The following is a 25336-nucleotide window of genomic DNA, read 5'->3' on the forward strand; positions in this document are numbered from 1 at the left end:
TACAGCAGAAGGTATACAATCCATGCCTGATCACCGAAGGCTTACCTCAAGTAGATGTGCCGACAGTGTGGTTGTTATTACTCAGAATTCCCCATGGGGGCAACAGAAGTTATGCACTTTAAGATTGGTTCATTTTACCTGAAACAGATTTCCCATCAGCAGTTCTGTTTAAAGCTTCCAATCCAGTTTGGTGTTTTTTTTTCTGGAGTCAGCACAGAGCCGTGATTCATGGACCTGGTTGTGTAATGTGTCAAATGTTTGTGTGTCATTTCCCTGAAACTATGGTGAAATGATCTCCCAGATGAGCCCAGTGCACTCATATAAAACTGTTGATTACTTCTCCAGGGAGGTAGGTCTTAACCTTTTCTGGCCTGTTACATGTAGCAAAATGTATGGAACCATAATTCACTTTGTATCAGTCATCATTCTCACCCTCCCGGTTTAGATGGTTGAATGGTGAAAGAAAAGTGTAAAGCTCCATTAGCTAAGCAGTTATCTGTGACACCACATTCAAGTTACATAACCCCTTGGTTTAGTTCTCACTCTACTTTCCGTATATTGGTCTATGCTTACACAGCAAAACCTCAGAATTTATGTCTTATTGCTGCTCATATATTATTTCTGGGCGACTCTTAATAAAGAAAAGTGCCTTGGAATCTTGAGCTACTCATGACTTTTCCTAAAAAGCACATGTGTTCCCATTGCTAAGGGATTCTATCATCTGACATAATGCTGTCTGGGCCAAGCTGTCACCAAACTAATAACTTACAACTGTCTCAGGTCAAATACGTAATGTTGACTTATTGTTATGGTCAGACACTGTAGGTCAAAGCTGATTCAAGCATTGATATACAACTCAGGTTCTGCATTCCTCGGGTTCCAGCTGCAACAACAGAATCCTAGCAGTTTTTTTTTTAAATATCTAGTCAGAGTTTGTTACACTGGGATTGAAAGCTGATTAGTTAGGAAATTCACTTGGTTGTATTTAATATTGATTAAGATTCAACAGGATTTCTTGAATTCTTATTTCAATTATTTCCAAGGAAAAGCCCCAGAAATAGATACTACTACACTGCCAAACCAACTATTGTAAATATGGTTTGAGATGCACTAGTCCCCCCAAAGAATAGAGAAATACTACCCTGAAATGCTGCTGATTGGGTACTGTTTTCTTTGTTTCCAGAGTCAGTGTTTTGTCTTTTTAAATCGGGTTATTTTAGCAATGTCGTGTCCTTCAATCTTAATACAACTGCACACAGGAAAGAAATGGTTCTTATTGAAACTCAAAGAGGTTTTTCCATCGCATCAGCTTGAAGAACCATTTTCTGTTCCATTTAGCATTTAGCAGAGTGTGGGAGCTATCAGGGACCTGTGTGCTTTACAAGAGGTGTTAGCAGCTAATGCTATCCAGTAAGTATATGCTGCTACACATTGTGCACAGTGTCAAGGTTTCAGGCAGCATTGAGCAAATGTGGCTGTAAATCGATGTAGCTGTGTCTTTTTTATTTAATTTTTTTTGTTGCATTTTTATGCTTTATTGATAGTGTAGAGACAGAGTTGAAATGGGGCAGAGAGGGGAGTGACATGCAGAGAACGACCGCGGGCTGGAATCGAACCCGGGTCCGCTGCTGGCCGAGGCCCATGGGGGGGACGCCCTACCAACTGAGCTAAGGGCGCCCCCATGTAGCTGTGTCTTTGACTCTTGTGTTTGTTTTCTAATCTTCACACCTTTGGTAAAACTGATTAGACCACTTCAGGACACTTTAAAAAATAAAACTTTTCATCTCTGCAAATGCTAATTGTGGTACAGGAAACAGAAGAGATCATTTATATCTGTGAAATGACCATAACACACTCCGCTGGGTTACTGTTTTTTTTTTTACGTCATTCCCCTCGATCACTCCTGAAACCATCTCCTCAGCTTAATCAGCCACATTCTTTCCATAGCTGGTAACAAAAAGAGCTGATTTAATGGAATCAAATTTTACCTGATCAGAGTTTCCCTACTCCTCGTCTCCTGATGGGGAAAAAATTATAATAATAATTCCTTCTTTAAAAAAGGGTTTGAATCGCTTTCACATCTGCGTGTCTGCTTTCCACCTCAGGCTTGCGTCGTGTGTTTTGTATACTATTCATATTACGAGGAAAGAAAAAAAACGTACAACTAAAATTGAGTGCAGACGGCTTCCTATTTAATTAAGGCAGTCGCCATGGCAGTTGTCGCATCATATCTGGGAGGAAAATGCATTATGGAAAAATTTTTGAAACAGAAGCTTGTGAGTGCCAAAGAGAATTGGATACAAAGTCACTGCTATATCAGCCCGGACTACTATTCAATATCTCTCAATAGCTGTGTGTGTGTGTCTGTGTGTGTGTGTGTGTGTGTGTCAGTGTGTGTCAGTGTGTGTGTGTGTCAGTCCAGACACTCACTGTATAGCTGAGTGCTGTTTCATGCAGCGGATAGGGTGTGTGTGTGTGTGTGTGTGTGTGTGTGTGTCAGTGTGTGTGTGTGTCAGTCCAGACACTCACTGTTAGCAGCCTCAGCACCATGACATCAGTGAAGTGGAATTCTTTACTTGCCCTCTCCCACTTCTCCGCTGTCTCCATATCTCGCGGTTGAGAAAAGTCAAAAGTCACAGCTTTGGTCCTGTTCTACTGCATGTGTGACATCACCCTATCACGTCTTTTCACCGCTACTTTCTTTTTTCGTTTCTTCTTACACCACAGACCACAGTATCTAAAATAAAGTGAGCCAAGCAGCAGCTATGTTCCTCATTTAGACAGTCAGACGGTCACAGACAGACATGGCCTCCTGGGACCTGGCTGACCCTTTTGCCCTCATTCCTGCAGAATGTGCACACAGTGAATCATCCCTCTTTCTTTCTCTCTATGGATATACAGTAAACTAGACCAGAGGACCATGATTGAAATCTTGGCACCAACAAAGAGCTTTAGCCTTTAAACCTACATGTGTCTGAATAAGCCCAATGCAACTGATTATGAAGCAGTACAATTCGGTTTGGTATGGTGCTGCACAGCACACAATTATTTGTGTTTCGAACTGTCAAAAGACAGGGAAGGGTACCTATTTTTGTCACGCTTTCGTTTGGGTACCAGGCAGTCCCAAAGGGTATTTGGCTTATACCCCAACTACCAAGTAAGGGTACTTTCAGCAATAGATTCAAGACATAACGCTCTCTTTCTTACCCCTGTGCAAACCTAATTCCATCAACACAAATGAGCGCATAACTTAGTTATTTTCTGGTAGAGCACAGGACTCCTTCGAAAAGGACATTACACAGCTGTTGACTAATTTCCCCCTTATCTAATGTCATATAATTAAATTCACAATCTCTCTGTCTGTCTGTCGTTTAGGAAAAGGAAAAAAAAACTCCAAGTCAGAGCAGAAGTCAGGCACGGTGGGGAAAGGAGCGGGGAAGAAGATCACTAAGATCATCGGTCTGGGGAAGAAGAAGCCGTCCACCGATGAACAGACCTCGTCAGCAGAGGAAGACGTGCCCACATGCGGTAAGACTTAAAGTTGTTTACCTTAAAGGTGGAGTCAGCTATTCTGGAGAATGCTTTTTGTAAAAAAAAAAAAAAACTTTGTTCAAAATCAGTGAATTTCTCCTCATGATCAGCTACCTGTCCATACAATGTGTGCATTGAAAAAGAAAACTGGTGTTAATACACAGCCTAGGCTCTGTAAACTGGTACGTATGTATGACAAAAAGTGATTTTCACAACAAGCGTTGTGAATCTCTGCCTCCACCTTTTAAAGGTCAAATCATTCTTAAAACAAACTAGTGTTTACAATGTAAGTAAGTAAGTAAGTAAGCTTTATTTATAGAGCGCCCTTCGCAGACCAGGGTCACAAAGCGCTTCACAATGGGAAGCAACAACAGATTGGACGTGTCACCAAACCAAGTGAAAAGTTAAAATGACCAAACAATAAAATAATAATATTGGGTTTAAAATCACACACTATGGACTGCAACCACCAGAGGCTAGTACTCTTTGTATCTTTCCCCTCTACATGACTGTTTTTTGCTTTTGACTTGACAGGCTACTTGAACGTGCTGTCCAATAACCGCTGGCGTGAGCGCTGGTGCCGCCTGAAGGACAACCAGCTGCTCCTGCACAAGGACCGTGACGACCTGAAGAGCCACATCGCCTCTCTGCCCCTCCGAGGCTGTGAGGTCAGCCCCGGCCTCGACCACAAGCACCCCTTCGCCTTCCGCCTGCTCCGCAACGGCCAGGAGGTGGCAGTACTGGAGGTCAGCTGCCTTTCAACAGTCCTTTATAAAATGCTTCTTCTAAAGAGATTTGTATTGATTTGTGTTATATATTCAGCGACTTAAAACTCCATTGCCATCAATCAGCAGAAATGCCCCGAGAATATATTAGTGGTCAGTTGTCCTCCTTTTTGTCTTTTTCTCATGTGGTAAAGTGTCTCCTCCACCCAACACTGACTTGTGTGTGTGTTTGATTGTATTTCCTCACATATGTCTGCACACTGTCCTCTACTAGGCGTTTGTTTCCATCTCCTTCCCTTGTAAAACCATAACATTACTAAGAGTTTGATTGACAGTAACAAGAAACAAGTTACCAGTTCCTATAACAGACCAAAAGAGCTCTTTAAATTGCTGCACTTTAAATACTTTGATATTAATTTATTTATTGCCTATAATCCTACAAAATGTTCTGTATATTGTGTTTTCATGTTGGAATGCATCCTCAACTAATTATGTTGCATTCCTACACGATGACAATAAATGCTTTCTGACTGAAGAAATTCAATTCATGATTTAATGATGAAAAATAAATAAAATAAAAATCCATATCTCATCAGAAAGCTACTTTAGGTCCTGTTGTTACTTTAAGCTCTAGCTGCCGTCTCAACTATGATTTGGCACCACATAACCCTGTGTGATTGACTTCCTGTAACCGTGTCCTCTTTCCCTCCAGGCGTCGTCCTCTGAGTCTATGGGTCGCTGGCTGGGCGTTCTATTGGCTGAGACGGGCTCCACCACAGACCCAGCTACCCTGCACTACGACTACATCGACGTGGAGACCACTGCCAACGTCATCCAGCTGGCCAAGCAGTCCTTCTGGTGAGACACACACACACACACACACTTTAAACAGTGATGAAAATGCTAACTCAAGTGCTGTATTTTATATTCTAACAGGTCTGTTTGAACAATCTGAGGTATAGAATTATAATCAAGTATTATAATCTGCATGCTTTCTCCTCACAGTTTCACCAGTAAGCGTGCCGTCTCTCCTAACCCATACCTGGACAACCCAGTCAACGGCTACGCCTGCCCCACTGGTATGGCTCTGCACTATGACGACGTGCCCATAAATGGAATGGTAAGGCCAGCCATACTGTACATAGACACATACTGCTCAAAACATAGTTTCTAGCAGTGTTTCAAATTCTTATCGTCTACTTTGATCTTTGCTCTCTTTCCTAACTGCTTTTAACTTTTCTGCATAGTGTTAAAGGTGCTATATGTAGCCCCTTTCACATCAATATATCATTGTCAGATAAACTATGGGAATTATTTAATGGTAAAATTCTGTATAGGAAAAATCTGCTACATTTCAGCCATGATAGTGGCCATTGTGACTACTGATCATGACGGTTTACCCAGATGAAGATCCCTATGCAGTTAGCCATGTTGTTTTGTGCGAGGCCATATTGCCCACCTATACTGTGATTTAGTAAATGTTAAAATGTCAATGTGGCTCCTGTAATTGTTATATATTTACTAATACCGCTTGGTATGATAATCCTGTGCAACTAACTCTATACTTCTGTCGTCTCTCCCTTTCTGTTCTCTTTTTAAAATATTTTCCTTTTACGTTATGTGTTACGTCTCTTCCTCTCTGCTTGCTTGCTTGCGTGCTTGCCTGGTCTACCTGAAGGAGCCGGAGGCGCAGTACTCCACTCCCAGCACAGGGGGGCGCCAGCTGAAAGAGGAGGTGCACTATGAGAATGCTGACCTCTATGAGAACATGCCCTCGCCAAAACTGGCCCGTCGCTTTCCTCCCAAGTCTTCCTCTACCTCTACCACTCACTACAAAACCCCTGTGTCTAAAATCTCTTCTAAGTTCCTCAATGCTGATACTAAACCTAAAGCCACCACTCAGGTGACTAACACTAACGCTTCTCAACCCTCACTGTCTTCCTCTTCACACTGTTATCCTTTTTAATGTCTATTTTCCCCTTTTGTAATGTCTCATTCAGTCTCATTGTGTTCCCCATGTTGGTAACTCTGGTCTTGTGTTTGAAAATAGCACAGACTGCCTCTACTTAGTGGTAATTACACAGACATTCAGAGCAGCAAAGCACAATGTCAGGCAAAAGGGAATGTTTGTCCTTCTGGAAAGGTGGAGGCAAAGTCAGTTTTTGACGCTTTTTTCAACATGTTGTATGGACATGTTATCACCCTGAGTGAACTGGTTTGCTTCTGCAGCAACTTTATCGTTCGTTTGGAGTCACTTTTGTGTTCCCTAATACATGTACAGGTAACTGTATATCTAATATAAACTCTCCCTCCCGCTCTGATTCAGTCACCAACTCCTGAGGGAAATACAGTATGTGGCTGTTTAGCAGCTCAATGCTTCACTATGTTCACTAGCTAGTCGCTAACTGCTCGGTTCTGGGCAGCTCGTGTACAAAGGCTGTTTGTCCAAGCTTGTCTGAAAACCAAAACAATGAGCTGAAAGAGGCTAAAATCCGCAGAGAAGAGACATTGTTAATATACAAAAAATAGATTTCCAGAAAGCTGGAGGTGGAGAAAAAGAGAAAAATTAGTTTTTTCGCATACTTTGGGATTCTGTGGTCACATCGGAGACCCATAGTAATGCTAAAAAGTGCATTTTGCCTAAAAGGTGATCTTTAATGTACTGTATTTAAGTCTGCTTGGCATCGGAAATTCTTATCAAAATGTTATTTAAACAAACGGATGATAAACAACTGGAGTTGATACATGTGTGTCTCCCAAGGGAGAAGTCTGTCTGCCATCACCTCATCCACTAATTTCCATGCAGCGTGAACAAATGAAAGCGAGAGGTGCTTGGCTAGAACAATGAGGGGATTCTGTTTGTTATTCCTGCTGTGAGTGAGCAGCTGAGGTGTTGAAGTTGGCCACACACACAGGGTTTCTCCTCTTCTTTTCCCATCAGCCATTGCACAGCGTTCACAGTAATTTAATTAGCACCATGACCGGGCCTGAAACCATTCCCGAGTCCAACACTCAACATCTGCTTCTCCTCCAATTAGACATGCCCCAGTCAAAGCTTTTTTACACCCAATAGCGATCACTGATTTAATATCAATAATATCTGAAACCGATCACGTTTGGGCTTGGTTCCTTAAATACTTATGCAGAAAGCTCTTGCATGAGCTCCTGTTGTAGCCAGATTTGTGTCAGTTTGTGTGTAGTAAAAGAACAGTAGTGAATGTGTATAGAGTGTATATAGAATGTATATAAAATGTATGTACAGTCTGTGTGTGTGTGTGTGTGTGTGTGTGTGGTTGTCCCACATAGTGTGCTTCCTCCCTCTTCCTTTACGCTGAGCATCAGCCGCGAGTGTAATTTATATTTTTACAGCCGGGCTCTAAGTGCCACCCTGCCTCCACGGCCACATAAGTCACCACACAGAGTTGTACGTTGCTCCGCCTGCACACCCGCCAGCCCTTTGATGTGTGTGCTGTGTGCGGCGGGGCCCGGGGGTGTTAACATGGCCTCCACCAACCACAAAGCACCAGCAAGAAGTAATAAGGGTGGACTTAAACTTCAAGCCATTTTTTAACTCTAGATCTATGTTGGGTTTTAAAGAATTAGGATTGTATATCCTTAAAGGTGCAGTCCGTGATTCTGGAGAGTGCTTGTTGTCAAAATCACTTTTTTTTAGGCAGCTGTTTGGTTGTTGTTTGGTCAAAAAGCTTTGTTAAACCCTCTGTACATTACCTTGAAACCAGCTTGGTGAACACAGTGGAGCATGTGGCAGCTCAACAGACAGATATTTTTCTCAGGACGTGGTGGAGACCAAAGTTGAGCTACAAGGAGACTGAATATTAGACTCATATTCAGGTGGACACAATGACTTTTAATTCTGCTTTCTTTCTGCAGGATGTGTAAATAGAGAAAGATTTGCTTATACATAAACAGCTCTATTAAAATAAAGTCCTCTCAATGTCCTCTCATTCTAATACACAGCAACATGTTGTTATTCAAACTGCACCATATCCATCATGTTTAGCGGTTTGTTGTAGGTTTTAAGACCAACAGTACACATATGTAGTGTACATACAGTGCGCTATTAACTAATTTGTGTTCTTCTCCAATCAGCTGAAGGGAAAGAAGGGAGCGGTGACCAATGGGGTGACGTCCAAACAGAAGGCCGAGCCAAAGAACCAGGCCAAGAAGAATGGAGTCAGTTGCATGAACGGGACAGCTTCTTTGAAACGCAACAACTCCAGTGAGTAGCAACCAGAAGCTCTTCTTCATTTCACTTGACATGTTGTATTTTCATTACTCACTCTGTAGAATGTAAATTGAGATATGATGAAACCGGTATCAGTGCGTTCCTGTGCTGTGAGGGACTGCGCATCAGACAGTGTGTCTGGGTCCTCAGTCCCCGGCCTCACCACAGCTGATTGCTTTCTAGCAAAAAAAAGAAGAAAATTCTTCTCCGCAGCAATTTGGAAAATGCAGGATGTACTAAATTACAGTCGGTCTAAGTAAGGAGGGGAGTAAATAACTCAAAAACCTAAAAACCTATCCCACCCTCAAGACGTTTAATGTGACGCGCGTGGGCCAGACTAGCACTTCATGCCAACGTTTTGGGGGCTAACGCTCCAACACAGCACGCTAGCAGAAACCTAGCCCACATGGACATGTTTGGAGAGGGTGGGGGGGCTTTACTGTGGCGGCCTCAAGCCTTGTGGTGCAGAATAGTATTTTTTTTGCCTAATGTGTGAACGAGGAGGGCTGTCATTCCTCCAATCGTCGGGGAACGGGAATACCAAATATGTGTCATGTAGGATTTAGGAGTACGCCGCACTATTCTCATATTTCCACTGTCAAATAAGTGTATTGAATTTGAAGATGTCAGCGGCGGTTTGATTGAGTGTATCCTCGTGAGCAGAGGACACACACACACACACACACACACACACACACACACACACACACACACACACACACACACACACACACACACACACACACACACACACACACACACACACACACACACACACACACACACACACACACACACACACACACACACACACACACACACACACACACACACACACACACACACACACACACACACACACACACACACACACACACACACACACACACACACACACACACACACACAGACAGAGATGCTGGCTGGTTACCCTCAGTGTATTTTCCAGTAGGGGGAAGGCATGGTGTAATTAATAACTGCTTAAGGCTGTGGCCGTGAGTTCAGTGGGTTTCTGGGTAGTTCATGTCTTACCAGTGGCCTGATATTAAAGGCTGTGCTTTGCTTTTTTCCCGTACGTGTTTGGTTTGGGGTCTTGTTGTGCTGGAAAATCTATTTATTTTCAGATTCCTTGAATGGCAACGCGCCATCACATCCCTCAGCCCTGAATATAGACAATAAACGGTTCCACTTCCATGGCATTTTATTTAATCATCTTAAAGGTGCGGTCAGCGAATCTGGAGAACGCTTGTTGTCTAAAATCGCTTTTCGACAAAATCATTGAATATCTCCTCGTGATCCACTACCTGTCCGAATCTTGTGTGCGCTGAAAAAAAAAATCTAGTGTTAATACACATCCTAGGCTCTGTAAACTGGTACGTAAACAGAGGGGGCCCACCGTAGCTAGCGACATGCCCGTTTACATAGCCTAGGCTGTGTATTAACACTGCATTTATTTTCAGCACACACAGTACGGACAGGTAGCGGGATCGTGAGGAGATATTCACTGATTGTGACAAAAAGTGTTTTGACATAAGCCTTATAGAAAATCGCTGATTGCACCTTTAAATAATCTATTCATGATTAACTTTTTATGAATTATAAATGAGCAGAATTTGCCAGAACTATTGCATACTGTATATGTGATCAAGCTAAAATACTATTTGAATGACTCTGAAGATCTAAAGTGAATTCTGGGTCTGTTGTGTAATAATAACACTTTCCTCCTCCAGTTAACCACTAAGCTCTAGGCAAGTTGCAACACCACTAATGGAAACCATTCGACTCAACAACAAACACTACCACACAGATCGTAAACACACTTTGTGCCAAATCCACAAAAGGCCTGCGCTGCTTTTGCGGCTACTAAACCTGTGCAAATGAGAGAAACAGATTATCTTCTATTTGACAAAGCTGAATTGATATTATGGGGGAAATCTAGAGGCAGGGGAAAGTGGGTTTTGTACTTTTGAATTTTGAAATGAAACAGTTCTGACGGAGCTCAGGATTACTCAATAAGGGCTGCTTGAGTACAAATCATTTCTATGTATAAACCTGTGATATGTGTCACAGTAAGGCTTTTCCTGTGCCAGCCCTAAACAGAGAACATGTTTTTTTAAGTCTTCAAAATCAATGTCTCCAAACAGCTTCTTCAGAGCAGGTGAAGTACGGGAAGAACCGCGTGGAGGCCGACGCCAAGCGGCTGCAGAGCAAAGAGGACGAGCTGACCAAGAGGAAGCAGGACATCAGGAACCACCTGACCCAGCTCAAGAAGGACAGGAGCAACCTGCGCACTGCTGTGGAGGCTGCTGCTGGTAAGGCACACACACAGCAAGTACAACAGAGCTCTTCAAACTTTGATTTAGCCCAGGGACCCATTTCAAGCCTGGCCATACACTAGCATATTTTTTTTAACCTATTTTACACTCAGTTGTTGTGTTTATGGTTGAAAAAAACTTGCATGCATGATTATTATTGGTCTTTATTATTATCCCTGATGAGCTTAGGTAGAGCTTTGTATTGTTACAAAGCGATTCATTCTTATATCAACCTAACGTTAGTAGTCAAGTCTATGGTTTGCTCCTCAACTTTCTATTTAATGACGTTGGGCTCTGCATCATTACACTCATTTTGTGAATCGTTTTGCTAAACGTAACTTATCAATGCCTATTAAGGCTTGAAGTTTACTCAAAATATTTTTACTTAAAAGGGAAAAAAAGTCATTATGAACATTTTAAATAATTTTGGGGAACCCCTGCAGTCCCTCAGGGAAACCCTGTATGTGTGAAAAAACTCTTGCTTTTGCCAGGTATGATGAATAAAGTATTCTCTTTCCCTCCCCTAGGCAAACGTTCACAGGCCTCTCTGTCGGAGCGACTGAAGAAGGTAGAGGAGGACTGCAAGAAGAGAGAGGAGGAGCGGGTCAACCTGGAGCTAGAGATGACGGAGGTGAAGGAAAGTCTGAAGAAAGCCCTGAGCGGAGGGGTGACGCTGGGCCTCACCATCGAACCCAAGAGTGGAGCCCCTGGAGACAAGGTTAGAGGAATTGTCATGCTTTAAAGGTGCACTTTGTATCTTTGGGTGTGTCGGAGAAGAGAGCATCTTCTAAGGTTTATTCTCATATCCCGGAGTAAACAAACTTTCCTCACGGGAAAATTGGATCCCTGGAACACTGTTCATTGTCGTTTACAGCAGAGGAGCCTGCCGATTTCTTTAATATTTCTTTAATATTCTTGTCTTTTTTCTTTTTGTTCCAGGTGCCAAATTTAGGGGCCTAATTTAGTTGTATCATGATCGATTTTTTCAATACCATGTAGTTAAAACATGTTTTATAAACTAACTGCAGGCTCTGCAAATGTAAACAAATCCCCCTCCCTTAAAACTGCATGGTGCACCTTTAACACTACTACAGTAGCTCAGAAATCTATGACAAAAACTTGAAAAGAAAATTTAAACAGATGACATCATTACTTACTCGATTGTGTGTGTGTGTGTGTGTGTGTGTGCGTGTGCGCGCGCAGACAGTGTCAACGCTGCGACGGACCCAGGAGTGTTCTCCATTCTCCAGCTTTGACACCAGTGACACAGAGTCGTGCTCTCTGCCGGTGAACAGCGCCTCTCTGCTGCGCAGACAGACCGGCCCCAAAGCCTCACCGGTCAGGGGACACGTCCTGAAGAAGGCCAAGGTCAGAGCTCATAACATAGTGGGAAAGAGTTTGATCATTGCTTAATCAGGACCAATAGGTTTTTAGTGGTTTAAAGGTCACATATTATGATTATTTTCAGGTTCAAAATTGTAACTTGGGTTTCTACTAGAAACTGTATTCATGGTGTAGTTTCCCAAAAAAACTTAATATTTCTCACAGTGCCATTTTAAAATACACTCCTTTCAGCCTCTGTCTGAAACGCTCTGTTTAAGTGCTTGTCTCTTTAAGCACAGCCTTCCAAAAAGCCCAGTCTGCTCTGATTGGTCCAGAATCTAACAGTTAGATTCAGGGAGCTTAGTGCGAAGTTAAGTTGGTAATGGAGGGTGTGGCTTTTCCCCTTGTGACGTCATAAAGGGATTTGGAGGTTTTTTAAACACAGGTTTCCAGAAAGGTGAAGGTGGCGTTAAAGGGAGAGTTGTCTTTTCTCATACTTTGGAAGTCTCTAGTCACACCTGGGACCCATATCAATGTTGAAAGAAACATGAAAATTGTTGCATAATAGGGGACCTTTAACTGTTTTCTATCAAGCTAACGTAATATTTTCTTGATTGAGAATGATCACACTATATATGAAGATTGTTTTATTCTGAAAAGTTCATAGTGGTGATGATGCATAGACATGTTGAATGCAAATGTATTTATTTTTATTTTTATTTTTTGGCAGGAATGGGAGCAGAAGTCCGGCACATAAACAACCCAGACCCTCACATCGGCCCAGCTTTAAGTTCTTTTTTGAGAAATTGTGTATATATTTATTTAAAACTGTTGATACGGTCAGAGTGTGCTGAAAAAGTGTCAGTACCACAACTTCAAACATAGCAACCTTCTTTTAAACTATTATACTATTGAGCATGCTTAGTGTAGAGTTGTGCAACTTGTGTTGTCCGCTGTACTCTTTCCGAGCACTCTTCTACTTTTCATTCAAATCTGTTCCAGCAGATTGACAGTTTGGGATCAAAAAAGTTCAAAACCAAGTATTTATTTGTAAATGTTTAAAGGTAAATACTAGCTTCCCTTTTGTTTATTTATGTTGATATATTTAAGGTTCTTCTGTAGAACTTGTGGCGCTCCACAGAATCCCATTCCCTACGCCGTTAATGCTAATGTTTAAAAAGGCTCACACCAGCAACTCCGTTCTAATGTTTTACAAGCTGAATTATTCTACAGGTCTTCCAATTGAACTCTAAAAATACAATTAAAAAGGGTGATTTATGGCTGTGACACCTGTTGACATGTTTATGCAAAGCAGTATTGTTGTTTGTTCAATATTACAAACTGACAGTGACCCGTCCCCGCTAATAATGACACCATTCAGCTTTTACTTGGTTATGGTTGGGACAGTTTTTACATTGTGATCCATTGCACTGTAGTGGCATCCTACCGTTTAAGACAAGGTTCTTATTAAAGGTATAACATTTAGATTAAAGGGGCCAAAATCATGGAACTAGTTCTCCTAATATGTCCATAGGTTAACCGTCCACCTTACTTAGAATAGAAATAAGATTTTTCTTATTCAGTCCAATTTTAACCACCAGGAACCAGATTCAGCCAAGACATGGCACCTTGTGTGCTGTGTAGCTACGCAGAACATTCAGGGTTTGCCTGTCGAATGTTTGAGGAACGTTAGTGCTTTTCACAACGTTGAAATATTGCACCATAAATGTAATTATTATGATAAGTTTTTATAAGTACCTGCATGACTAGATACCACTTATTAACAAAAAAAGTTTTGTTTGAACCAACTTTTACACTTTCAATCTATATTTTGTTTATCTGCAGGTTGGAAGTATTCACTTGCCTTAAATAAATAGAAACCTAACAGAAAGGATGCTTTTGTTGCAATTCTGCTATAAAGGCAGTTTTTACAAAAATACAAACTATTACATGAAAGAGAAGCTATTGTAGCATGGTTAGCAATGGTGCTAAATATGGTCATGTAGTTACTGAATTATTGCCCACATCCTAAGCCAATGGCTCACTTTGCTTTCCCCGACCAAAAACCGCATACAGCAATTACCATTAGTAGCCGCCAGTATTTAAATTCACCCAGTGCAGTTTAACACAGAAGGTATCCTGCTAACTGAGTAATTGTGCTTCCTTAAAAAGTCCCTTGGTGGGATGATGGATGGCTGTCCGTAAACCTAATTTATATACAGTATATGGCCTTAACAGGACTATAGCAGGGTGTGTGATAATGCTTGGAAAGCCAGGCTGAACCGCGTCCGCCCTTAGATTTGGCGCGCGTCGTTGGAAAACTCTTAAAAACCTCAACTGACGTGATGTCCCTCGACCAAGCACCACGGTCCAGCTCCTCTAATCACGCCACTGGTTTACTGTAGCCCTGTTATCTGACCGTGTGTGTGTGTGTGTGTGTGTGTGTGTGTGTGTGTGAGAGAGAGAGAGAGAGAGAGAGTGTGTGTGTGTGAGAGAGAGAGAGTGTGTGTGTGTGTGTGAGAGAGAAAGAGAGAGGGTGTGTGTGTGTGTGTGTGAGAGAGAGAGAGTGTGCACGCTCAAACGTCTCCAAGGCACATTCCAAACCCATCAACAATACACTGACTGAAATAGGGGCACTTGCTGTAAACTCAAATTGCTGTGTGTTATGATAAATCTGCTTCACGTATATACACACACACTTTACATTTTCATGGTGCTTTTTTAATGGCTTTATTTGCCACTGCTTGTGCTAAGTTGTCATTGTTTATACTGCTTAGTATAGGCCTACAAGGTGCTTTATCGGAATTGTTGACAGAAGTAGCGTTAGCGCGCACTACTGCTAGAGTTTGGAATGGATGCTACGTACAGAACCTTTTCTTCTTTGAGATGCAGTGTAGTCAGCATAAAGACGGGGAGTTATATTTGCAAGTGTTTAGTTCCCTGTTAGCCCAAAGCGGCTAATACCTGAGAGATGTCTGATGTCAGTCAATGTGAACCTGCTGTACATAGCTTGGCTTTGCGGGTGGGGGTGGTGGGGAGTACCGACTCATACATCAGTGTTTGTTTTTTGCACCTTATACATTTTCTACTCGTTTGTGTATCTCCGACAGTCGCCGCCTTGGCGACAGAAATGCTTGTACATAAAATTAATAAAAAATCTCCTGACAAACAGATCTCAATGGCTCTGTGCTTAAGTATTGTTGATTATGGTCTGAAAGCAAATGTACAGTATAGTAGCAGAAGTCTGTATTGTACTGTTGCAGAGGGGGCCAGCTGAAAACATTTTTTTTGACAATTATATAGTTACATTTTAAAATAAACATCGGTTCAATAGTACTTTAAATTTTTTTTATCAGTCTGCAAATCAGCAGTGAACAAATCCTAAATTTAGCGTACAAATGGATTATTATTAGTTAACATTCATGTGGAAAAAAGCTATTTTGGCTGGTCCCCTTTGTAAAATGCTGACCTTCTGCTACAGCGACATCTCACCGAAACCCCTTAAACTGAACTGCAATGCTCGCCATCTCCATAAGGTAACAGACTAATTATGCATAAGTAGGCCATACAACTCCATTTAAAAAATATTGAACTATTCCTTTAAAGCTGAGGTTTGGCGATATTTGAAGTGATACAGAAGAATAAGGAAATCTGAATGAGCATTCATACAGGTGGGCTACCTCAATCTACTGATTGAAAGCCTCAGAACCTGTGTTTAGATGTTTTTTCTTAACTGTCTTAACTGTCTTCTCTAAAGTGCAGGAATTCCAGGTATGTTTAGTAGTCCAGTTCTGTCCTGCAGTCAGAAATCACTGAGGAGACAGCGTGGACGTCAGAACAGCTGTTTGTCTTTAGACACGGTTGGAGGACACCAGTTGGCTGTGAGCAGACCCTGGCTTTAAGTCACATCCCAGGCCTAGAGTTGTTCTTGGATGTTGGAGCGTGTCATTCAATTTTCACTCTGTATCAACCATGATTATCAAGTTTGGGAGGAAAATGCTTCAAGGGATTTCTGGACAAAAATGAGATGGTATAGGGATTTTCAAACCTTATATCAATTACACAAATATTGTCACTCAACTATTTTGTTTGTTTGCAGATTAAAAATTGTGTTATTTTAGGTGAGCGCAATCAACATATGCAGCACTGCAGCATCCTCCGACACAATGTTGTTAATTAATGATTTAACACCTCAAAGCCGTTACCATTGGGAAACCTATAGTGTGCCTGTTCTCTCTCTCACACACACGTCCATTTGTTATCATTTAAAATGCTTTGTGTCTCTTGAAAGGCAGAGGAAAAACTCACCTAAAGCAGCTGTGGTGTCGAATCCACTTTGGCCACTAGATGGCAGTAGAAGCTTTGTTATGTCAGTGAATGGCACTGGTATTCTTTTACATCAAGTGCCAAATATATTTAGGATTATATGCCTAAACTTTTTGGCTTGATGTGTATAGTAGCAGATTCTGCCATTTGTCCAGTCTTTCTGCTAGGTTTAGGCAACCACATTCCAGTTCCATAGTGTCCATACACAGTGGTACTCATTGTATCATCTCGCTATTAAATACAAATACTTATATTTCCCAAATTATAAGACATTCTATTATATGCTTTATACAGTTTATCAAACGACTTCAGTGATTGGACACCATTGTTAAAAGCATCAGAAAAAAAAAAAAAATACATACAATACAAGTTATGGGAGTGATTTATTCCAGGATGCAGGTTGAGTGCACTACGCTCCCTGATGAGGACACACAATTGTTTTAATAGCAAAAAATCCATAGCTCAAACAAACCAGCAGAGAGAGAAAAAAGTTAAAGAAACAAAAACACGTTATGGTCAAGAAATGACATGATTGATGCCATTGCGCTTTGTGAAAGTCTTTCACTATTATATTAGAACATCATAATTCCCACTTTCCCCTCAGGGGTCAGAGGGGTCCTTGATACAAACACATCACTAGAAAAAAAACTAAGAACAAAGTTGAGCATGAGCAGAGTATATGTACAATAGATGCGTTTTTTAAGTGTAAAATCAGAAACGAGTGAACTTGGTCTGCTGTTTGAGAGTGATCTTGGTGCTAATAGTAGCATTGGTATTAGTCTGCAAAGGCTTTATCCTCCCCAGACCTTTTTCATTCAGAGTGTGTAGTGTCCACAGAACTGCATACAACATTAGTGCAATCAAACAAACAAACAAACAAAGGCAACAGAAACAATAACCAGTGTTTACACGTACCGAGAAAAAACTGACAAGAAAGTGTATCAAAAATATCCATATACATAGTGGCCACTGTGTACATGTGAGTACATTTTATAAGACAATGAAATTATTTCCAGTTAAGAGTAATGAGAAGCATACAGTTATCATACGCAATAAATGGGTAGAAAATGGACACGTGTGTGAAGCAGGCAATGGCGACGATCAAACTGGAAACGGTGAGAATATTTTAAATCTAAGAAAGCTTGGTGAAGAAAAGAAAAGAAAAAATCACTGTGTATTTTGGTAGTAGTGTAAAACACGCACGCACGCACACACACACACACACGCACGCACGCACGCACGCACGCACACACACACACACGTCAAAGGGGAATATGTACAAAGTGGAGATTGTTCCTATTTACACATTTACATACAAACAAACCAAAGCTTGAAGGAGACGTGATTCAACCTGTCTAGGCCTAATATAGGCTGATACAACAACATATGTCAACTACACCTTCCTTCTATGGCGGTGACCTTTCGTCTCCGGGGACAACAAGTTTGAATTTCTCCCTCTTACCCAGGAAGTATGGGATGGAAGGGGGCGTACTGTTGATAGAGATAAATAAACTGGACAACAGGTAATGTCAGTTTTAGGCACCATGGGACAGACAATGGTGGCGCTGATTTTTTTTAACACCACATAGCACAAAGTACTGACAGATAGAAATGCAGTGGGAAAAGTTCTGCGAAAAGAGTTAACAATGGATGTTGTGTGTGAAAGTAGGCTACTACTAGAGTATATTCCCAAGAAGCTGACCCCTACAAGTTAACTGTGAGTGGGAATTTCAAGAAAAGTGCAACGCCGCCCTCTTGTGTTTGCATGCGCACACTTCTACACGCCTAGTATGCAAAACTCACACAACGGTTTCTCATATATCCTACATTCCGATGAGGGAATATTATTGCCTGTGAACAGTGTGTCTAGTTTTTTATGGTAAACATAGAGACTAAAACAACAGGGAGGGAGGTAAAAGTATTTTTTTCTTGAATTGGACCTAACTTTAATGCACGCTACCCTAAGTGCTCTTTGGCCACTGGTTGACCTCAGTGGTTCAACCCCTCTCCTGACTGTGGATATTGCTGGACAAAACCAGTGCAGTGAGTCATGCTTTGCTGATTTTTGAGTGTCTACGAGTGACATACAACGACGTACACACAGGTTTATTTGTTTTTTCCTTTTTTTCTAAACACAGATGAGTGAGTGTCCGTTGGTGTGACGCCATCAAAGCCCGCCTTCTTTACAGGGTGTGGGCCCAGGTCTCCAGGGACAAGGGAAGGGGGGCACACATCGCAATCCAGTTATAGTAGGTAGAAGAAAAAACATGTGAAGTACATGTCCCTTTGCCAGGCTCAGCCCACTGACTTCCCCAAAACAATTTGAAACGAAAGATACACCAAAGCCAGAGCTGAAGGGTTGAGGAGTGGCCATGGAGTGGAGGCAGTAGAGGAAAGGAGGAGAAGCAGAGGAGAGAGACAGAGAAGAAGGAGGAAGGCAGAGTGGAGTCCCTGTGCTCGTTAGCCGGCTAGGCTAAGCTAGCTCGTTAGCGTGGTCGGCGGCGGTAGCCAATCAGCTGGCCAGGTAGCTGTGTAGCTCTCTGGAGTTGATGCTCAGGACCACGCCCGAATGGTTGCCTGTAAGAAACAGGACAGTAAAATAAGTTAAATGTTAAGGGAATCGAAAGTCCAGCTTATGAAAAGCCTGTTAAAGGTCGCATATTATGCTAATTTTCAGGTTCAAAATTGTAATTTGGGTTTCTACTAGAAACTGTGTTCATGGTGTAGTGTCCAAAAAAAAACTTTTTTATTTATCACAGTGCCATTGCTGAATCTCCTCTTTTGAGCCTCTGTCTAGAATACTCCATTTTAGCCAAGCCCCACCGTCCAAAATGCCCAGTATGCTCTGATTGGCCAGTTCCCCACGTGGGGGGACAGACACTGCCCACCAGCTCAACATGGTGGACTGCAGGTTAGATTCAGGGGTATCTGGGGTTCGGCTTATCACAGGTGCAGGTAGTGCTACGTTAGGTTGGTAAGGAGGGGCATCACAAAGGGAGATACATCTGATTGGGCTTCTTGAACACAGGTTGGAGGGTTGTTTTTTTTCTCATACTTTGGGAGTCTGTAGTCACCCCAGGTAGTGGACCCATAATAATGTTGAAAAACCATGAAAAAGTGCATTTTGCATAATAGGTGACCTTTAAAAGCCTGCAAATATGTGGCATTTCTATCATTCCATCATCACATTTGGGCCTGCTTCAATTTCTGTTTAATACTGAGCCAAATATAGATTGGATCTTAAAGCTAAGGCTCCACAGGTTACCTTCAATGTTTATACCAGCTTGACCTCCATGCAAAATTCACAAATGTTAAATAATGGAAACACTTTAAATGTTGGTCATGTAGTGAAAGATAAAAGTCAGTTATTAATGGAAATCCAAATCCGTTTGACGATATACAATATTATAAAAATAATAATAAAAAAAATTTCTTCATTCTTAATAAACAAATTCTTATTAGGTAATGGTGTTATTAACCAAGGTTATTAACAACTCCCTGGACAGATTGTTATCTCTGTTAGCCTTCCACTACATCACAAGGCATTTCATACCTCATCTAGCCTGGTTGCCATCTGACCATACTGTACATTACTATTTGGAATGTATCTATATGGAATCGGAAGTAAATGCTAATCGAATAAAAAGATAATTAAATGTCGTTATTCGGCATTTAAAATAAAATGCCTTTAGTTTTTCAACAATTGTGGCAAAAAAGCCCTCGAAAATACCTAGTCCTTATAAAGTCACATGAAATCATTTCCAACAACATTATGGCACAATGACACTATATGGCATACAGTTATGACCTGATTTGAATTGTGTGTTTCACATGCAAGTGATGACCATGACGAAGCCTCGTGACCAACGACGTACAAATTATAATATGAACTTTGTAGTAAGGTTGAAGAAGTTCTTGCAGTACCTTGGTGTGTGTTAGCTGCTGGTGTTGTTAATGTCTTTTTTCTAGTAGCAGTGGTTAGTGGTGGTAGTCCTTATAAGGGAGCGGAAGGCGGGGCTACCTCCTGCGTTACCTAGCGTCTGGGAGTCCAGGTCGTCGTCGATGAACTCCTCTCCCTGGATGATGTGCTGCGTGTCCTCGCTGTGGTTGACGGGGCTGGTCATCTCCTGCTCCTTCTCGTTGTGCATCTGCGCGTACACGTTGCGGCTGCCCGGAAGCTTCCTGAAAAACAGCGGGGGATAGGCATCCTCAGTCCTAAACCAAGGACTTGAGGGATTTGTAGTTTTTGTAAGATCAGAGGCCGGAAGTTTTTTTTGCAATGTATTTTTTTTTTCTTGGTAAAGCAAAAAATTCAAAGTGACTTTTTTTCGTGGATGTTAGGTGTTTTCTTCGGGACGCGAGGAGGTGCTGTTGGTGGTGAGTCGGTGATGTGAACAGAAGACATGCAGTTATACAAAAACATAGAGCAAATGATCACCTGTCAGTTTTCATGCGAGGTACAGTGGGAGGGTTGGGCGATATGATACTATGTAGTTTGAGATGATAGAGATTTGTCAACCATTAGAGCTTCTGCTATAGTGTTCATACAGAGTAAGCAATCCCTTTAACATCTAGTTGTACAGGGCCAAATAAGGCTTTGCTGGATCACAAGATGAGTTGACTTGGGTCAGGTGTCTAATTTTCTGGATTTGGTCAAAATAGTTTGGTGGTTGGTTGGACAAAGTGTTAGATATAAAATCAATCAAAATTAAATAAATAATCGCATTAATAAATTCTGTAAAATATCTAAATGAAGCCGCCTGTTTCCATGAAATTCACACTCATGCCATATACTAATATCGCAGCATAACATCCCATATTCCATTTTGGTTATAACGCCCACTCTTACAAGCCAGGGATTTATCATCTTCATGCACTGTGTTGTATTTTCATTAAACTCAAAATTTACAAGACAACATAGCAACTGTGTAATAAAGTTATAAATGAAGTGATAGGCCAGAAAGAAACAAGGCATTAAACCTAACATATCAAAGATGGAAAACAGTTACCGCCTGATTTAGTTTGTCATGCTACTATACTTAAAGGCTGAAGAAAAATGTCCAGTGTTTGGTTAAACATGCGGTTATTGTCTCTGCTTTAGAGACTAAGAAGTGTCAAAGTCCTGTGTGTTCCTGTCCTTATCTGCCTGGGCTGACTGACACAACACTGACATGCTCTATTCAACACGACGCGTCTCACCTTTTGAACTTGTAGAGGATGAAGGAGCCGGTTGCGATGATGCTGATCAGGAAAATAACAGCCAGAGCCCAAACCCCCGGACCGCCCACTGCCCCATGGTAACCTGGGGGGAGGATGATACACACACATAAACCAATTTCAAAAAATGCATCCTGTACATATGGAACATACATCTGACATTTTGTATTTTGCTTCAGGCATATCCAGAAGGTAGAATGAGAAAAAGAAAGATCTTGAGTGACAGACTGCAGGAGCGAAGGGACATACAGTAAGTAGAAAGAGGGTCAAGTTTTTTTCTTGACAAAGCCACACTCCATAGAAATCAACAAGACCATTTTAAAACTCAGTTAAGGATAACCAGATGGATAGCAAAGCACAGCACGCCACGGCACGGCATAGCACAGATTTAAACTGGATGCGATTTTGGACTTGTTAGGAAACCAAGAAAAGGGAAAAAGGCGCAGGAATCAAAGAGCAATGTGCATCCATACAGGAAGCGACAGGTGTGTGGTTCGTGAACGCACCGGTCTCTGCTGCTGTAGCTGTTGAGTCATTAGCATTTAGACCTAGCCCTTGGGAATAAAACCAATAATATTCAATTACAAAAAATAAAAAACACAACAAAAACTGTAGTTATTTTTAAAATCAGACTATGTGCAATCTGAAGTTATCCAAAATGCATTAAAATGTAAAATATATTTTACCTGCGTTTGGGTCAGCTAGCATCACCAGCACCTGTAGACCACCTCGCACCACAAAGCTCACGTTGTTGTCGTTGAAGGCTTGCAGGATGGATGGAATACGCTGAGGATGAGAACATATGAAAGAAGACAAGTTATGGAAGCAAAAAAATAGAACAAAATGAATCCCAAAATGTACTATTACTTTGCCTGCAGTGTGTGGCCTTAGTCCTAATTTGAAGGACAAAAAATGAATCTACTGGTTATGGTTGTACCTTATCTACGAACATGCTCCTCTTGGCTGGCATGCTGTCCAGTGGTAGGACGTAGAGGTCAGCCGTGGTGGGGAGACCTGGCTTCACCACCGTCACCAGAGACTCCAGAGGGACTCCTGTGATCTGAGGGCACATGGGGAAAGGACAGTCAGTCACCAATCAATGTTATTTATATCAACAATGGATCAAGTGACTATGTGTGCTTGAAGTGCAAATGCATTTCCTCTACTAAGTCCATTATTTTGAGAGTGTGTTATTGCAGGTAGGTTGTGTTGAAATGGTCCTATGTTTTCACAGTGTGCTTGTTCATAGTATATTTCCTACCTTGGCGAGTATTTTGGTGACCACCTGTCCGATGTCCTCTCTCCACTCTGGGATGTTTGGGTTGAAGCGATCCAGCTCGCTGCTGAAACTCAACGGAATGACCTGGAAGTCATCTGGGTTGAAACAGAACAGGAGAAGTGGTTAGCGATCATCTAATAACGTGAAATGAATCCTTGCAGCAGCAGTATGTTATACACCACAGGTATTGCAGATGGGATTGATGCAAATTAAACAGCAAATTAAATAGAAACTATGTATGTATAAAACAGTGTTTGTCTACTGATAATGTTTGCTGTATAGACAAACGTGCATTGTTGGCTGTCAACTTGGAGGGAACATTTGTGTATCATTCAATCAAAATAACATTTTTTTACATTACCCAACTGTAACTACATTACTGTCTCTTAAAGGTGGAGCCAGCAATTCTGGAGAAAGCTAGTAGTCAAAATCACTTTTTGTCAAAACCAGTGAATGTCTCCTCACGATCCGATACCTGTCTAACTCTAAAAAATATATATATTTTAATACACATCGTAAGTTTACACTACAGTTCACAGAGCCTAGTAGGCCCTTATTCTGATTCTGACTAAAGTCATTTTGACAACAAGCGTTCTCCAGAATCGCTGAGTCCACCTTTAAGACACAGAAGCTTGCATCTCATAAAAAAAAAACTTTAAGAAATCTGACATCATTCCTCCGGTGACACACTTAACAACGACAACCGATGACATCACAATAATATATTTGAAGGCAACAGACAGGTGTACCCGAATGAGTCATAGACCAAGAATAGCTGTTTTAACATGAACTTTCACTTCTGCTTTCCTCACTCTAATAAATCATTTATGAACTTCAACATTTGTACAAGCCAACGTCATCTTTTAAGTAAGGCTGTGATACGTGCTTGAAAGCCTCTGATGAAGTTAGACAGTAAGTTAACTGTGATTTCTATTTCAGTTAGTTTAAAGTGTCTATGAGGAACCTTCAGTTTCGGTTGATTCTAGCGCCCCCTTTTGATAAAAGCAGTAATGTTGTTATGACACTAACGCCTGCTGTCCTAAAGATCTTTGACAGTGTGAGCGAGCGGCAATATGGCAAGCAAAACAATATGCCCTTGATGAGAACCTTATTTCAATATTTTCTGCTGGATCAACCCATGCATTAGTTTAACCCAAGCCCACAATACATGTTTCCTATTGTCCTTGTATTACCGTAGACTCTGACTGTCCTGGTATCCTGCACCATGGAGCGTCCGTTTGAAGCCTGGACGGTGACAGACACGTCTCCTGTCTGTGGGAAGCGGGTCAGCAGGCTGTTCTGGAGAGTCAGTGTGGGCTGCAGGGAGAAAGACACAACAGGTTGACTGTTAGTCACTACAACTGTAATAGTATGAACAGTGTCCCGTCACCAAAAATGCCGACTCAATGACGTGACGGGTTAGGCTCCCCTTAGCTTTATAGCTAGTTTCAGCTTGTGTTTGAGTGTCTGGCGTGTACCTTTACGCTTTAGGCTCCTACGGTTCTGTTTTCAGCTACAGCGGGCACGTTTCCAACTAAAATGCTCTAGTGAATATTAGACCAACACCAAGTCAATGTTGCTTTGTTACTGCTGGATGTGTTATCATATTAATAATCATACATAAATATCAACTTAAAAGTTAATGACATGCCAATGTTGTTTTAACTAGTTTTTCCGCTTCCCCCCAAGAGGACAAATTAATGAGCTATTGCAGGTTTAAATAGTGTTGTTAGCAAAGACATGCTTTGAGGCCAAAAAGAAAAACTCATAATTTAATAATAGAACATATTTTGATGTGAGTAAATGTTAGAATATAGAGTTTGTAAAGACCTTTACCAGCAGGTTGTCTCCTATCCACCAGTAGAACACGGTCAGGTTTGCCTCTGTGGGAAGAACTATGGCCGTCAGATTGACTTCCTGCTTCCTCCCAGCGATGGGAACCACTTCCAGGTGTACTTCCTGTAGAGGGGCTGCAAGAGAAAAATACACAATTTATAAGATGACACCATTCAGTGTCAAATCTCATTAAAGGCACAGTGTGTTTTGTCGGGGTAAATAGGGTAATTAAGTGGTTAGATTCTATATTGCAAACGCTCCCTTGCTAACCCCTCCCTTTGGCAGAATTTACAGAAGCTACAGTGGACTTCAAGGACCAGAAGCTAGTTACATGGCATCATGCACCACTTCCTCAAGTCTTTTTACAATATTAAGTGATGAGGTGAAGATGTATTTAGTTATATATTCTATAGTACTATTCTTCGTCTTACTTCAGGTGCATGCAGTAGAATTTCCATGTATTTCCCCTTAATAAGAGAAGTGCAACATCTGAGGCCAAACCTAGTATAATCTTTACAAAATAAAAAGGGATGACAGC

At 41.4% G+C, this 25336-nt stretch overlaps 2 protein-coding genes across 9 annotated transcripts in view; one reads left to right on the forward strand and one right to left on the reverse strand.

Moving 5' to 3' along the window:
- Positions 1-15149, forward strand: part of afap1 (actin filament associated protein 1) — a 55217-nt gene extending 40068 nt beyond the window's left edge. Inside the window, exons 9-17 of the mRNA XM_080051899.1 lie at positions 3376-3528; positions 4066-4277; positions 4969-5114; positions 5262-5376; positions 8367-8496; positions 10647-10814; positions 11345-11535; positions 12021-12185; positions 12871-15149. Of these exons, the coding sequence (XP_079908025.1) occupies positions 3376-3528; positions 4066-4277; positions 4969-5114; positions 5262-5376; positions 8367-8496; positions 10647-10814; positions 11345-11535; positions 12021-12185; positions 12871-12897 (1307 nt within the window). The 3' untranslated portion in view covers positions 12898-15149. The remainder of the gene's footprint in view (positions 1-3375; positions 3529-4065; positions 4278-4968; positions 5115-5261; positions 5377-8366; positions 8497-10646; positions 10815-11344; positions 11536-12020; positions 12186-12870) is intronic.
- Positions 15150-16877: 1728 nt separating this feature from the next.
- The window catches only part of sorcs2 (sortilin-related VPS10 domain containing receptor 2), a 272090-nt gene continuing 263631 nt past the window's right edge, over positions 16878-25336 (reverse strand). Inside the window, exons 20-28 of one of the 8 annotated variants that reach the window (XM_080052181.1) lie at positions 24799-24932; positions 24156-24279; positions 22945-23057; positions 22621-22743; positions 22370-22469; positions 22190-22237; positions 21666-21768; positions 20500-20648; positions 16878-19043 (exon numbers count right to left, since the gene is read on the reverse strand). In XM_080052181.1, the coding sequence (XP_079908307.1) occupies positions 18979-19043; positions 20500-20648; positions 21666-21768; positions 22190-22237; positions 22370-22469; positions 22621-22743; positions 22945-23057; positions 24156-24279; positions 24799-24932 (959 nt within the window). In that variant the 3' untranslated portion in view covers positions 16878-18978. Of the gene's footprint in view, positions 19044-20390; positions 20694-21665; positions 21769-22189; positions 22238-22369; positions 22470-22620; positions 22744-22944; positions 23058-24155; positions 24280-24792; positions 24933-25336 lie in introns of all 8 variants that reach the window. The other 7 variants (XM_080052180.1, XM_080052177.1, XM_080052176.1 and 4 more) reach the window with 7 other exon arrangements.

Source organism: Ammodytes marinus, assembly GCF_949987685.1.
Source record: "Ammodytes marinus genome assembly, chromosome: 23".
NCBI lineage: Eukaryota > Metazoa > Chordata > Actinopteri > Uranoscopiformes > Ammodytidae > Ammodytes > Ammodytes marinus.